The sequence below is a fragment of the Anoplophora glabripennis genome, unplaced genomic scaffold (assembly GCF_000390285.2).
Source record: "Anoplophora glabripennis isolate ALB-LARVAE unplaced genomic scaffold, Agla_2.0 scaffold777, whole genome shotgun sequence".
NCBI lineage: Eukaryota > Metazoa > Arthropoda > Insecta > Coleoptera > Cerambycidae > Anoplophora > Anoplophora glabripennis.
In genome coordinates, this window is record NW_019417103.1 from 206,666 (window position 1) to 220,780 (window position 14,115).

At 32.7% G+C, this 14,115-nt stretch overlaps 1 protein-coding gene across 1 annotated transcript; it reads right to left on the reverse strand.

Moving 5' to 3' along the window:
• Window positions 1–254: 254 nt before the first annotated feature.
• On the reverse strand, window positions 255–13,899 carry LOC108913520 (protein RCC2 homolog). Its single transcript, XM_018719081.2, has 6 exons — window positions 13,621–13,899; window positions 13,227–13,557; window positions 12,678–13,004; window positions 5,744–6,082; window positions 5,253–5,567; window positions 255–876 (listed from the first exon to the last, which is right to left on the reverse strand). The coding sequence occupies exons 2-6, from the start codon at window positions 13,554–13,556 to the stop codon at window positions 748–750; spliced, it is 1,440 nt and encodes a 479-aa protein (XP_018574597.1). The 5' UTR covers window position 13,557; window positions 13,621–13,899; the 3' UTR covers window positions 255–747.
• Between the last annotated feature and the right edge of the window lie 216 nt (window positions 13,900–14,115).

Here is a 14,115-nt window from a genome sequence, read left to right on the forward strand (position 1 = left end):
ACAGCACAAACCCTATTCTGTTGTACTGCGTGTGGGATACAAGACATATCGTCCCGTGACCTTACCACGAGCATCAGTAGCTGGCTTTATTTATTACATTCTTACATTCTAAATTTGTATTGATAATATCATTATAGTGTACACGCTTTTTTTGCTTAAGAATCCGATACTGATTATGCTGTATTTTTGCTAGTAATAGAATAAAGTAAATTTAAACATGATTTAATATCGGAATGAATATTTAATGGAAGCAATGCATTTAATATAAATCTTTATTCCGACGTAGGTACTATAGAAGCAAAAATGAAAAGTGTTGCCATTCAGTATACGGGATATATTCAGTTTTAACAATGATACAGTAAAAAATTTATTAATTCAATTTAAATTATAACATTCTTTTTCTTCAAAACATTGTGGTAAAATAATACCATTTTAGATAGCCTAATTTAAATTATTAATAAATTAAATACCAGTGCCATCTAAAAATAAAAAAGTAAAAAATACTGAAATATAAAATACATACTACTCGTAAAACTGTTTAAAAGGTTGTAAAACACGAAGGGCAGTTAATGATTATGTGTACAATATTTTGCTCTAGAAGTTAGACCCGTCACACTTATTCTAATATACCAACGAAACAGATAGCCAATAAAATGACAGATCCACCTTGTCGTCAAAATGTGAATGTGTATTAATTATTAATCTAAATATATGTATGTATATATGTATTCGTCGGTGATCTCCGGCCTATGGTTTGTATTCTTTGAGTGTTTCCAATTTCTGTTTTTGTTCCAGTGTATCATTTTGAGCAATTAAAAGGGTAAAGCACAACCCCATAGCTAAGCCCAATACCTTCATTCCCGCCAATTTAGTAACCTAAAACATACATTTATTAAGTAGTAACCTGCAAGATTGAAAAAATACATTTTGGTATTATTATACAGTGACGCTTATAAGCGCCCACGTGATTTATGCGCAAGTACCGCAGACACTTTAAAGAGCTCGGAACCATCTGTCATGATATGGCAAAAAAATATGCCAAAATAATAGGACACTTCTAAGTGTCCAATGGCATCAGGGTATTATCAGTAGACCGTAGTGCCACAGGCGCTTATAAACATTTTTTTAAGTGGTGCTATTCAAGAAGCTAAAATTAAATTTGTACTCAATTTTAAATAATTACAGAACACTAGCTTCAAAATTTTACATAAATGTGACTTTAGGATCTAGGTGACATGAAGATGAAATGCATCGGCAGGAAACGCGTTAACAGAAAATGTTTTTTAACACCACAGAAATGGGACAATCCCCAAATCCAAAGCCAAAAGCTGTGCGGACAGGGGCTTCACTTGAAAAAACGTGGACAATCACCCATTATCCATCGACATTGCCAATGTCGATGCCAGGGATTGTACCGGGACCGGAATAGGAAGTCTGACCGAGAAATGTTTGCCACTACACGCTCGACCGACTACGCTACTGTGGTGATGTCGATAATATTCGACAATGAATGGTGCAAAATCCTAAGCAACCTGTTTCGCAGTTATCTACTCAAACTGGTACTGCCATAAACTTAATACAGTTTGAATTGTTAATTTTTTAACTTAAAAATAAAGTTAAAAATAATTGATAATTAAATAATTTTGAATTTTTTTTAATATTACTATTTCTTTAGAATGTATTTTCACTTTAACACTTACTCCTTTATGCTGATTAATTTGTGTATTTACATAAAATAACTACATATTGATAATATGTATCTATACTCGGCGGTCAAAATTATAGAGTGACTCATCGCTAACTTCTGAACTATAGTAGGATCATATTCGATGCAAAGTAATAAATCATTGCCTGTCAAGGGAACCAATGAAGTACGCTTTTAAGGGTTTTACAAATTGAATAATTTCTTTATACATTATGAAGGGACGAGGGGATCAGTTCCGGTCTGGCACCCTTGTTCCTACAAAAATTCCTTTATTCTCATAAACTATTTATTTTAAATGTAATTTATTATAAATCCAATTTGTTTCCTAAATTCCACATATGTACTACATTTTACCTCTGTACGTGCCACTGTTGTTTACTTGTTTTTTGGAAGCGTTCTCTAATTGACGGCAAAGCTCGCCAGGTTAGTATTTGACGTATAACCGACCAGTTCGTACACTCGATGCACCTGGGCGACTACAGCTACTACCAGAACACAGTGCGTATGCAGCGGTATTTCAGATTTTACATTGAATTTCATTTTAAATTTGAAATGATTTATCTTACGCCTCCTAAAAATGATGACACGATTTTCCTTTGATAAAAGACCGACAACTTTTTGCTCTACTTTGCATCGAATACGATCCTACTATAGTAAGGGGGATGAAGCGTGCCGGGAACGAAAATCCATTGCCGTGGCTGCGTAAAAGGCAACAAGATATAGAAAATATTGAAAAAAATAATAAAACATCTAATATTTTTTTACGCTTTGCTATAACCGGCACTTTGATCCTTTTTAATTATTACACCATTTTAAAACGTCCCAGTTGTGTTTTTTAATTTATAAATTTATTATAGCCACGGAATTAGACCCCTCGTCTACGCTTATGCTATGACGTTTCTCAGCACGGGTAAATCAAGTCCGTTTACACCCACTAAAAAAGCATTTCCCTATTCCCTACCAAGTGCAAAAGACAGAGATAGAATATAGATCGACGTTTAGTGTTACTCAGTCTATAGACGATCATAGATTCTATCGATGTGCGTAGCGAGCGGCACAAAGATAAATAATATTGAACCGCTATAAAAATCATTTTATATTTTACACGCGTTATGGTAATAGTGTTTTTATATTATATCTGACTCTCTATAATTTCGATCGCGGAGTATAGGTGTATCAGTTAAGACGTATCACAAAGCATTAAAGAAGCAGCTGCATATCCTATAAGGTTTCTGTTGTGCAACAGTATAATATTGTCAATGGTTTAATGAACATTTAAATGATGATAATTAACATTTTACAAGCCCTGGAATTAATGCATGACAATAAAAGGCAGCATAGCAGATGGAGCCACAGCATACACTGCAACAGAAACTATTAAGATATCTTCAGGAATTTTATGGTGATAGATTGATTACTAGGGAATTGTGGCCTGCACGAAGGCCTGATCTCACACCTTCAGATTTTTATCTATTTGACCATATCAAAAATAAGATATTTAAACATCCTCACCACACACTTGAACAGCTGGAAGCAGCAATTTAACATGAAATAGACGTTATAACACCAAATGTAGAATGTGTTTTTTGAGTGCACAAAACGCAGAGTAAATTTGTGTTTGGAAAATGAACTTGTAGCAGGACTCCTGAAATCTCGATGGCGTTTTATCGATATCGAGATAATTAGGAAACCAATCGTGATCGATTACACTCGAAATGTAAATTGGTACTCTTGAAGCACATCGATATAGTCCTTGGATAAGTTCGGCAAATTTGGGGTAATGTTCTATACCACCACAGTTAAGGCAAATGAGTGATATGTTTATTTCTGTCTAACATACATATTTCAGCTATTTATCTCTTTTTGTCTGGCGGCGGCGTCACGCAGTTTATTTAAATTTTAAAATGAATACCTATCATCAAATAAATAAACAGAAGTTTATAAAATTATTTATTTAGTCTAAACAGTAAATCATGAAAGTTGATTTAAATGTACTTTATATTTAAAGGTTTTATGCATACATACTCAACAAATTATTGACATTCCACATCCAAAATTTTTATTCGGTTTGAAATAAAAAACATAAAATACTACCTATGATTATAATTATTGTTGAAAAATTAGAGCGACGAGAAGCATTTAGGAATGAAAATATTTGGAGAAGACAGTTAAGAGGTTCAATGGATCCATTAATCTTTACCGGACAAAAAATTTGTGTAATTATTTCGCTTACATAAAAATATTATATGTTAATTAATTATGTCTATTGTTTGACATTTAAAAGTAAAAAGAACTTCGGAAACAATTCAGTTCAACATTAAATTATTTTGTGCTTTCTGGTTTTATGCACGGTGAAAATCACTGGAATGAGTAGACTTCTTGCTTCAAGTCAACAAACTATTAATAGAGGTATAAAGAAAGTCACATATAAGTTATTTATTAAAACCTCTCCAACAATTGGATAAAATCACCAACATTAGAGAAAAATATTCCGGTAAATACACACTCATTACAAGAACAAGATTTGTAATATGCAGTATTTATATTTATTTAATGCATAGGTACCATTTTGTTTATTAATATCAATGATTGCTCCTGAAGAAGAACATAATTATGTAAACAGAAAACGTATCATTCAAAAACTGTTCAAATAGTTGTAGATATGTATAAACAAGTATTTGGCACTTCACATTGGGTTAGGTTAAATACCTACGTAAAAATAAACAAAACACAAACGCAAACACATATTTGCAATGTTGAAAAGAAACAGCAATAGTCAATACATGTGATAGAAGAGAGCAAATCATTTCGGCTAGCCAAGACTCCTCGATATTATATCGATTCGAATGGTCGGGGTTTTGATATTATTTCGATGGCAAAATTTTCAAGGGTACCGATATATCGATATTATTTCGATCTCGATTCGGAATCATCGAATCGACATTTCGGGAGTCCCTACACTGATCATTTTGAACATCTATTAAAAATTTGAGTAATATATTAAGTTTTTGTTAGCTGAGCAAAAAACTTTGTGTTTATATTAGCATTGTAAGTTAAATTAATTTACCTATAATTTATATTTAAATATTGAAAAAAAAAATTAAAAAACATTGAAATATTTGTATGTTTGTATATTTGTGTTAGCTGAGCAAAAAACTTTGTGATTATGTTAACATTGTAAGTTGAATTAATTTACCTGTAATTTATATTTAAATATTGAATTTAAAACATTGAACCTTCCTCAATTAGAAAATACTTTTTTAATACAGAATGTGATAAAAATTCAAAATATCTTAAGAGTATGATTATTTTGTGTTCAATTAAAAAAAAAAACAATTTTTTTCATAGAATCAAAAATCAGATTTTGCATATTAAAGTTCAATGTTTGTAAAGAAATATTTGTACTCCACTGGACTATCCTGTCTTTAGGGAATTCTGAGTGTACGTTTGGTTGCCTAACAGTCGTAGTCATGCAGGACTTGTGCATTTATAAACACACTGTAATTCTCTATATTCTTAAAAAAAAAACAAAATTAATTAAACTTACCTCTTTTGGAACTGTACTAGTCTTCTGCATGTCCCCAAAGCCTAGTTCTCCATAGCAAGGGGAAGCACCCCAAGCAATCACGCTGTCATCCGCAGCTACAATTATGGAAGTGTTTCCCGTACCAATATATTTTATATTCCATCCAGCTAAGTCCTGAACTGGTTTGGGATACATGTTGGCTTCCCCAGTTTTTTTAGTCTGCCCAAACATGAATAAACCATTATATTCTGTTACTGCTAAGGAGTACGTTGAGCCACAATGGACAGATCGCACACCACGAGATTGGCTGTCAAAATACTTTATTAATCTAGGAACCTGTAAGTATAGTTTAATTTAAATAGACAACTTTGTCATCACCAACAATGGGTTTAATCAAATGTTCAATTGTCAAACAAAATTCTCCCACATATTGGGTCATTCTCACAAGGGTCAGCGCAAAATAACATGTGAAAGTTTGGTTTAATCAGGTAATAGAGGTGTTATTGCCTTACCATTTCATCTCTCTGCTCAGCATGGCCAAGTCTTCCAAAACCACCAAATCCCCAGGAAAACGCTCTTTTCTTGCTATCTATAGCCACTGTATGGTTCTGACCGCAGCTAAAGTCGACAATTTCTGTTACATCTACTGGAGAAACATGGCCATCTTTGCTTTTCTCAATATACAGCACTATTCTCTTTGGGCTCGTTTGAAAATGAAAACAAAGCTTGGTACTGGTTTTGAAATATTTTCCATCTGTATTATGACCTAACTGCCCATATTCGGGTAAACCAAAAGAGTGAAGCCCACCCTTTATATCAAGTATTACTGAGAAATCGGCACCTGCTCCAACCTGAAGAAAGAACATAATAAGGGATGTTATTCAAAGAACTACTGTAGTTTTAGGAACACCTTTTGAAACAAGTTTTGAAACAAATTTAAAAATACTACCAGGACTGTGAATTAATTTTAAGTAATTTTTTTGTAAATTCAAGGCTTTATCCGATGGAGTAATATCTGGTGAATATGACGGGTGATATAAAACATCCCAATTGAGTGTTTCTAAGTATGTTTTGCCTTCATCAGCAAGATGTGTTCGAGCGTTGTCATGTTGAAAAATTTTCTTTATCGTGCCTTTGTTCGAATTGCGGCCGTTTTTCCTTCAATACACAGCTTAAATGCATCAATTGTATTCGGTTGCGTTTACCAGTGACAGTTTCATTCGGTTGAAGTAGCTCATAATACAAAACACCAAGCTGTTCCCACTAAATACAGAGCATGAGCTTTCAATAATAAACATTTGGCCTTACCGTCGATGTTGATGCATGACCAGGGAAACCCCACGATTTTCTACGTTTAGGATTATTATTATAGTATATCCATTTTTCATCGCTAGTGATAATACGATGCAAAAAAAAAAACATTTTTTTGCTATGTGAAAAATCATCGTTCAACATCTCTCGGTTTAATTCGTGTGGCACCAAATTGCCTTGCTTTTAAGGATTTTTTGACACCCCGAGCTCCATCAAACACAGTTAGCTTGAATTTGATTGTGTTAGGAGTTTGAGTTAGTATTTGACAGAACTCGCAAAAATTCTCTTGGTTTAGATATCTAAATTCAATAATAAAATCATAACCTATGATAGTGATCGTAGCTTAAGGTTGTTTATTTCTCATATAAAGTGTTCAAATAAAAACGTGGTCAAGTTGGTTCTGAAAATTTGGACGTAGGGCGTAGCGTATAGAAAATGAACTTAAACGTCATCTGTCAAAGCGCTATATCGCCGCTATCAATTTGAATATTTTCGTTTTAAAAAACGTTTAAAATGGTGTTTTCTCAAGAACAAAAAGTGTTTATCGTAGAGTCCTACTTTAGAAATGGACGCAAGATTGATGGAATATGGAAGTATTCTATTGAGGAATGTTTCATAGAATTTCAAAATCAATTTCCCGGCGTTGTCGAGTACAAAATTTTTCAAAGTGCAGTTCAGCGTTGTGTTAATGTTTTTCGTGAAACGGGCAGTGTAACAAGAAAAGAAGGAAGCGGCCGACCTAAAAAGCGGGCTGAAGAATTAAAAGAAAATGTCCAACAAATAATGGAAAATGCGCCAAGAACTTCTGTACGTGTTTTATCACAAATGGTGGGAGTATCAGTCGGTACCTGCCACACAGTGTTAAAAAAAGATTTGCGTTTGTTCTCCTATCGTTTAGCTTGTCAGCAAGAACTTCATGAAGTTGATTTTCCGCGACGGGCTGTATTTTGTGAATGGTTTTTAAACAACTACGGTGAACTTCATAATATCACCTTTTTTTCTGATGAAGCCTGGTTTCATTTCACTTTCCGCAGCTCCTATTGTTATCACGATTATTCTTTAAAATAAAGTTATATAGTCATTAACGTTATTGAAACTGACAGCTGCTATACAGCTCGTTGAGAAATGAGGTTAAGTTAGTCGCTATAAGCTACTCCCTACGTCCAGTGTGTCAGAGCCAACTTCGACCACGTTTTTATTTGAACGCTCGTTACTAGTTGTTATTCCTAATTTGAAATGCACATTCATGAAGCAACGTTAATGTAGATGATCTATCTAATTTCAATGCATCTCTAATAAATGTAATAAACAGTAACAAATACATACTTAAAAACAAGGGGAATGGTTATGGAAGAACTGAATATTGTTTTGCTTTAAACATTAGAGAAAAGAATTACCAATTACCAAATTTTTACGAAATATGGATTGATAATTATTTATCACGACTTTTACATTCATTTTAGAATGGAAACGGAAACTAATGTTTACATATTTTTAAATAAATTGTTTTAATTCGTAACTATATTCAACATTTGTTGAATATATTCCAACGTAAATGCATCGTCTAAAAGGAAGTTAATAAAGATCTATAGAGTACAATATGGAAAATGCATATCTACCATGTTGTAAACGATTAAAGTTATTTGGATCCTCTTATTACTATTTTTTTACTATCAATTTTAAATATTACTTTGTGTTTTACAAAGAGAATCCATTACCAAATTGTTTTATTTACACCTTACACCTAACCTAACCTCTAAAAAAAACGAAGTGGTGACTAGATACGAGACAGAAAATAAATAAACAAAGATATTAGTATTAACTTAGGATCCAAACCCAACGCACAAGTCCGGTTTGATAGTTGGCAAACTTGGCCAAACCGGGTTAAGTACATTTCTCGCCAAAACATCAAACAGCACCAAACTATAGTTAAACAGGTTAGCAGTTTTCTCGCTAAAAAAACCCTGTTTGAATCATTGGAAACTGTTGTGTGATCAACATTCACTGATTCAGCAAGTTCATCTTGCGTTTGACATGAATCTTGGTCGAGTAATGCTTCCAATTCCTCATCTTCGAACTTTTTCGGTTGAGGACGTTCTTTGTCAACTGTATCGAAATCACCATTTCTAAAACGTCGAAACTAATACTCACACGTTTTTATCGATTGAGCATGTTTCCAACAGCATTCAATAACTTTCAGCAGCATTTCTTTAAATTAAACAGGAAAAGTAAAACTTCAAGCAAATGACGTTTTGTTGTTGCGTAATTGGACATCTTCGGAGCTGACAAAAAATATGTTGTTTACACTTCAACAAATAACACACTATAAAAAGTAAAGCCTAATGAAAGAGCTTTGACACACCATCTTTCAATCCCTCAAAATTAATTCACAGTCCCTGTATATTACTTGGGCCAATTTTCAATTAAAATTTAAAACATATACAGGATGTAACACAATAATGTACCAGAAATGAACAAGCATTAAAAATATTTATATATAAGTATTTGCCTTCGAAGGCCTCATTTTCGAGATGGTGTTAAAGTTGAAAAGAAAAAGTTTTACATTTTTAAAGGTCTTATTGGAATAAAGTTTTATGTGCATAATACATGAATAAAATAGCATTCATTGTGACAAAATAAGTCTCATCTTAAACCCTCTCTCTAAAACGAATGCCATAAATGTGTTAGGATGCAGGGTCTATCAAATTTTGAACATAATAGTGAAAACAGTAGTTTTAATTAATTTGGTTGAAATGAGTTTTCTCGAGCCTAGATTTTCAATTCAGCTTCACTTATAAATATGTACTTACGTAAATATTTTTCTACTTTATTTGAGTTTTGCTTCTTTATATTAAAAAAAGCCAGTCCTTTGGGACGTTAAAATAACATGACAGGTTCATATAAAAAATTTTCCTAAAGGGCCGCACTAGGGAGATAAACCTAAACCCTAACTTTTAAAATACTTTCGTGTAATTTAATTATTTTTTAGTAAGATGGACAACAGATAAGACTCCTTAAAAATTGACCCATGAAAACAATTTGGCTTATTTGATTTGTCAGGGACGAACTAACTGATTTTACAAAAGGTATTCATAATAGCATTCCTATACCAATATACTTTTCGGTATAAATTTGCATTTTATTCATATATGTATTGACAGGTAGATACTTTATACACTTCTTACACAACAATGTATAATCATTTTGTATGGAAACATCCCAACAAGCAAGCCACAAAAGAACGAGACTAAAAAAAAAATTAATATATAAATACGTTGTGTACATTATACATACTAAAAACAATAAAAATTGACAAATGATAAATAAACATCTATCTAGCACCGCCCTTTCCAAAAGGGTTTTAAAATTTTATAAACTTCAGGAGTTCTTATCATCAGTTGACAGTTTATTGAACGAAAGGCAACTGTTGTAATAAAACTCATTCTCATAAGTTGTAGTGTTGTTTGTTGATGATCTTGATGTATAGCTGTATGCAAAAATATATTTTTTAAATTTATCTTTATACATGTAAGCATTTAGAAGATCTTTACACTTCTCTGTACAAGATTCTCTTGGAAATAATTTGGATATAATTTTTACTGCTTTTCCATTACAAAAACAGAATCAAAGTTCAAAGCAAAACCCCAATGGATAATTCCAGTTTTAACCCTTTCACTGCTCCAGACGTATATATTCGCTAAAAATTTATTGGGCTCAAACTGCTCCAGACGGATTAATTCGCATGAATAGTTAAATTGGATCAGGCTGCTCAAACCGTATATATTCGCAACCGTGCGCTTAGTGACTCGGTTATTGCAATTGGTAAGGCGAATTTTTGCGGGCGAGCTTATACCGATTGTGACAAATATTTTTATGGAAAGAGGTACTGGTAATAATACCAAGATTGTTCATGTTTCTTTCAGTTTCTATTTAGTACATATACTGTATTTTATTCAAAATAGAATCGTAAAATTTATCGTAAATCGTAATTTAACACAACATAATGTAAAACTATAAGTGGTCTAACTGCTCCAGACGTATATATTCGCGATAAACTTTCGCGCACGGCGCGGTATCTACGTTAAGGGTTAAGGTGGGTATCAGCAGTTCAAATTGCGGAAAACCAATACAACTTCAAAGATAAAAATCTGTTAAAGTTATAAACAGTAATAATACATTATTGGAAATTAGAATGCTTAACTTAAAATTTATTAGTAACTTGGCAAAAGGTGATGATTTTATTCTGTTTACATGGAATTTCAACATAAACTCACATTTATCTGGACTCGCACAATAAAAACGGATACAATCTTCACCAGTGCAGATGCAGTATTTACTTATGTTTCATTGTAAACCAACAAAATATCACGTTTTATAGGACAGATTTAAAAATGTCTATCAGGCTATTTTTTGCACTTTGTTCGTTATTCTGTCAACTCTTGAAATAAATCAGAAGTTACCAAGCTCTAAGTGGCATAGCCATTAAATGTTGATTCAGACAATATATTATGAAGTGACAAACAAACATGATAATTTTGTCTGTATATCATAAAAGAGGGCTTCAATGGCAAATGTTTATATAATATCCTTTTTGGAGAAGGAATACACATCTTTGACACAACTCATAATAAACAATAAAATACTTATATTCAATTACACTTACAAGGAGAAGATAAGGTAGTCGGATTTTTGTAATTTTTTATATTTATGATACGTGTAGTTTGGACCTTGAATAAGAATTTTCCGAAGTAGTTCAACACAACGTTCATAAATTACCAAGATAATCGATTTTGAAGTTTTACCTGACAGCTAAATCCACTAGATGTGACACATTCTTCAACTGGGAGCATAGCCTAATTGGTAGCATTCGGGACTGACAATCACGAGATCGCTGATTCGAGTCTGTCGCGTGACATTTGTTTTTTTTTTCAAAACACACCATATGGTATTTTATTATTTTTTTCATCTCGATAATTATGAACAAACGAAATATTATAATAAATACTTATGTATATGTAGGAATATTCTTCAAATATGTATTTCATTAAAATGCACAATATTTATTATGAATTAACAATAGTTTCTTTAAAAAAAAAAACAAACAAGGTCATTATTTTATTTTTAGTATTTGACATTTTACGCAGTGTGGCATAAGCCAGAATGATAGTTATCATAGAAACATGGGAAGCAGAAATTTTTTCAGCATCTAGCATGTCGTGTATATGTTATGTTTTTACAGGAGCATTTTGTTTTCAAAATATCGACGTCGAAGCAAATTTCGTTCACATTTTGAAAGATTGTTCTTTCATCACACAGTGCTTCTCTACCATTTGTGGAATTTACTGAAACTTTTTATGCCCAAGCAGGCGTGTTCTGTAAGCGGTTTTTTTAAACACGGTGGACGACCCACACAACCTAGCTCAAAATGTTAATTAAACACTTGAAGAATATTCCTACATACAGTTCTCATAATATTTCGTTTGTTCATAATTTTCGAGATCAGAAAAAGAAAAAGAAAGGTAGATGCTTAAAAAATTTCTGCTTCCCATTTTTTTACGATAGCTACCATTCTGGCTCGTGCCACACTGCGTAAAATGTCAAATACTAACATAAATATAAAATAAAAGAACATCCTACCTGACCTCATTTGTTTTTTTTTTAATGAAATCTTATTGTTAATTCATAATATTGTTTATCAACCAATTGTGCATTTTAATGAAATATTTGAAGAATATTCCTACATATACATAAGTATTTATTATAATATTTCGGTTTGTTCATAATTTTCGATGAAAAAAATAATAAAAATCCATATGGTGCGTTTGGAAAAAAAAAAATGTCACACGACGGACTCGGACCAGCGATCTCGTGGCCGTCAGTCCCGAACGCTACCAATTAGGCCACGCTCCCAGTTAAAGAATGTGTCACATCTAGTGGATTTAGCTGTTAGGTAAAACTTCAAAATCGATTATCTCGGTAACTTATGAACGTTGCGTTGAACTACTTCGGAAAATTCTTATTCTAGGTCCAAACTACACGTACCATAAATATCAAAAATTACAAAAATCCGACTACCTTACCTTATCCTTGTTAGTACTCATATTACATGATTTAATAAAAAGAAAGTTAAGGTACCTTAACAATTGGGGGTCCCCTGTAATTAATCCTAGTTGGAGTGAGTATTTGTGGCTGAAGATTTCCAACACCACATTGTCCTGACCTATTATCTCCACAGGCATATACTGTGCCCGTATCAGTAAGGAACAATGTATGATGGCGGCCACATGCAGCTCCTATTATATTCATATTTTCCAAAGCTGGTACTAATTCAGGTGAATTTTTTGTCACAGTATTATCTAATCCCAATTGGCCAAATGGATTTCGACCAAATGTCATTGCTTTACCATCTTCAGTTACAAGAACACAATGAGCTGCCACACATCCACTCACAGCTAGACGAACCTTTAAAGATAATATTTATAGAGTAACAGTACCTGTTTTCTGAAAAATAATAAATATATTTATGTTGTACAAATTTGATATAAATACAGTGCACTCTGCCATATTTTCTTTATGGTAAGCACCTCAAACTTCAAGCAGTTTAACATGCTAATAATTTATTAATGTAACAAAAATTAATATTTAAGTGTATGAATTTTATTAGTCTAAAAGTTATAAACATACCCGAATATCAGTAAATCTATGAGGCCAAAGCAAATTAGGGAGCACTTTCTGTCCTTTAACCTCTTTTTTTCCAGCAGTATCCCAATTGATATTTCCAAAAAAAACAAATTGTCCAGCAGGTTTTATTAAGGTATTAAGTAATTCCTTTGGTAAAGGAGTGGGGTCATCAAGAGCATCTCCATGACCCGCTATTAAAATTTCATCTGGTTGGGTAGTGCTTTCATTTTCGCTACCATCAGTGAGGTCAGAATCTACATCACTATCCTCCTTTCTTTTACCTTTTTTTCCACCAGCCTTTTTCGCAGGTGCTCTCTTACGCTTGGTAGACATTCTAACAACAATGGAGAAATTTAACAGCTTCAACTTAGACAAGATTTAAAAAATATATACTTACATTTTCCCTAATTACGCTTTTTAAAGAAAATAATTAATTAAGAACACCGTATAGTACTAGCTGGTTAAAACATACACAGGTGGTTTTCACAATATCAAAACCGGCTTCCTAAACAAAAAGAAAAATGGCTAATCTCACCCATAAACTAAAACGAGATATCCCAAACAAACTTGGGTATGTTCTGTTCATTTCAGTGTTTTTTAATAACGGTATTTTCACTGTTTTCAGTGTTTTCTCCCCAGTATAATCGTAAAACCGTAAGCCAATAGTGCCAACTTAACCTAACAAAACACAACTAACCACACAAACACAAAACACCTAACATTAATTTCAGCATATACTTATTTTCTATATAGTTTCTGTGTAGATAGTATGTATATGAATTTCAGGGACTCTTCGAGCTTCGAGCATATACTACTGGAGATACCATGCCATTACGAAAAGAGTGGCTGAGTGTGCGAGAGAGACAGACAGTATCTCAGTACATGCTGTCTC

Bases quoted from the DNA above. Each gene is read 5' to 3' on its own strand.
- LOC108913520 (XM_018719081.2), bottom strand. From the start codon at position 13,556: ATGTCTACCAAGCGTAAGAGAGCACCTGCGAAAAAGGCTGGTGGAAAA. The intron at 13,005-13,226 runs GTATGTTTATAA...TTATCTTTAAAG, and splicing joins ATAGATTTACTGATATTCGG to GTTCGTCTAGCTGTGAGTGG. The intron at 5,568-5,743 runs GTAAGGCAATAA...CTATACTTACAG, and splicing joins CTGAGCAGAGAGATGAAATG to GTTCCTAGATTAATAAAGTA.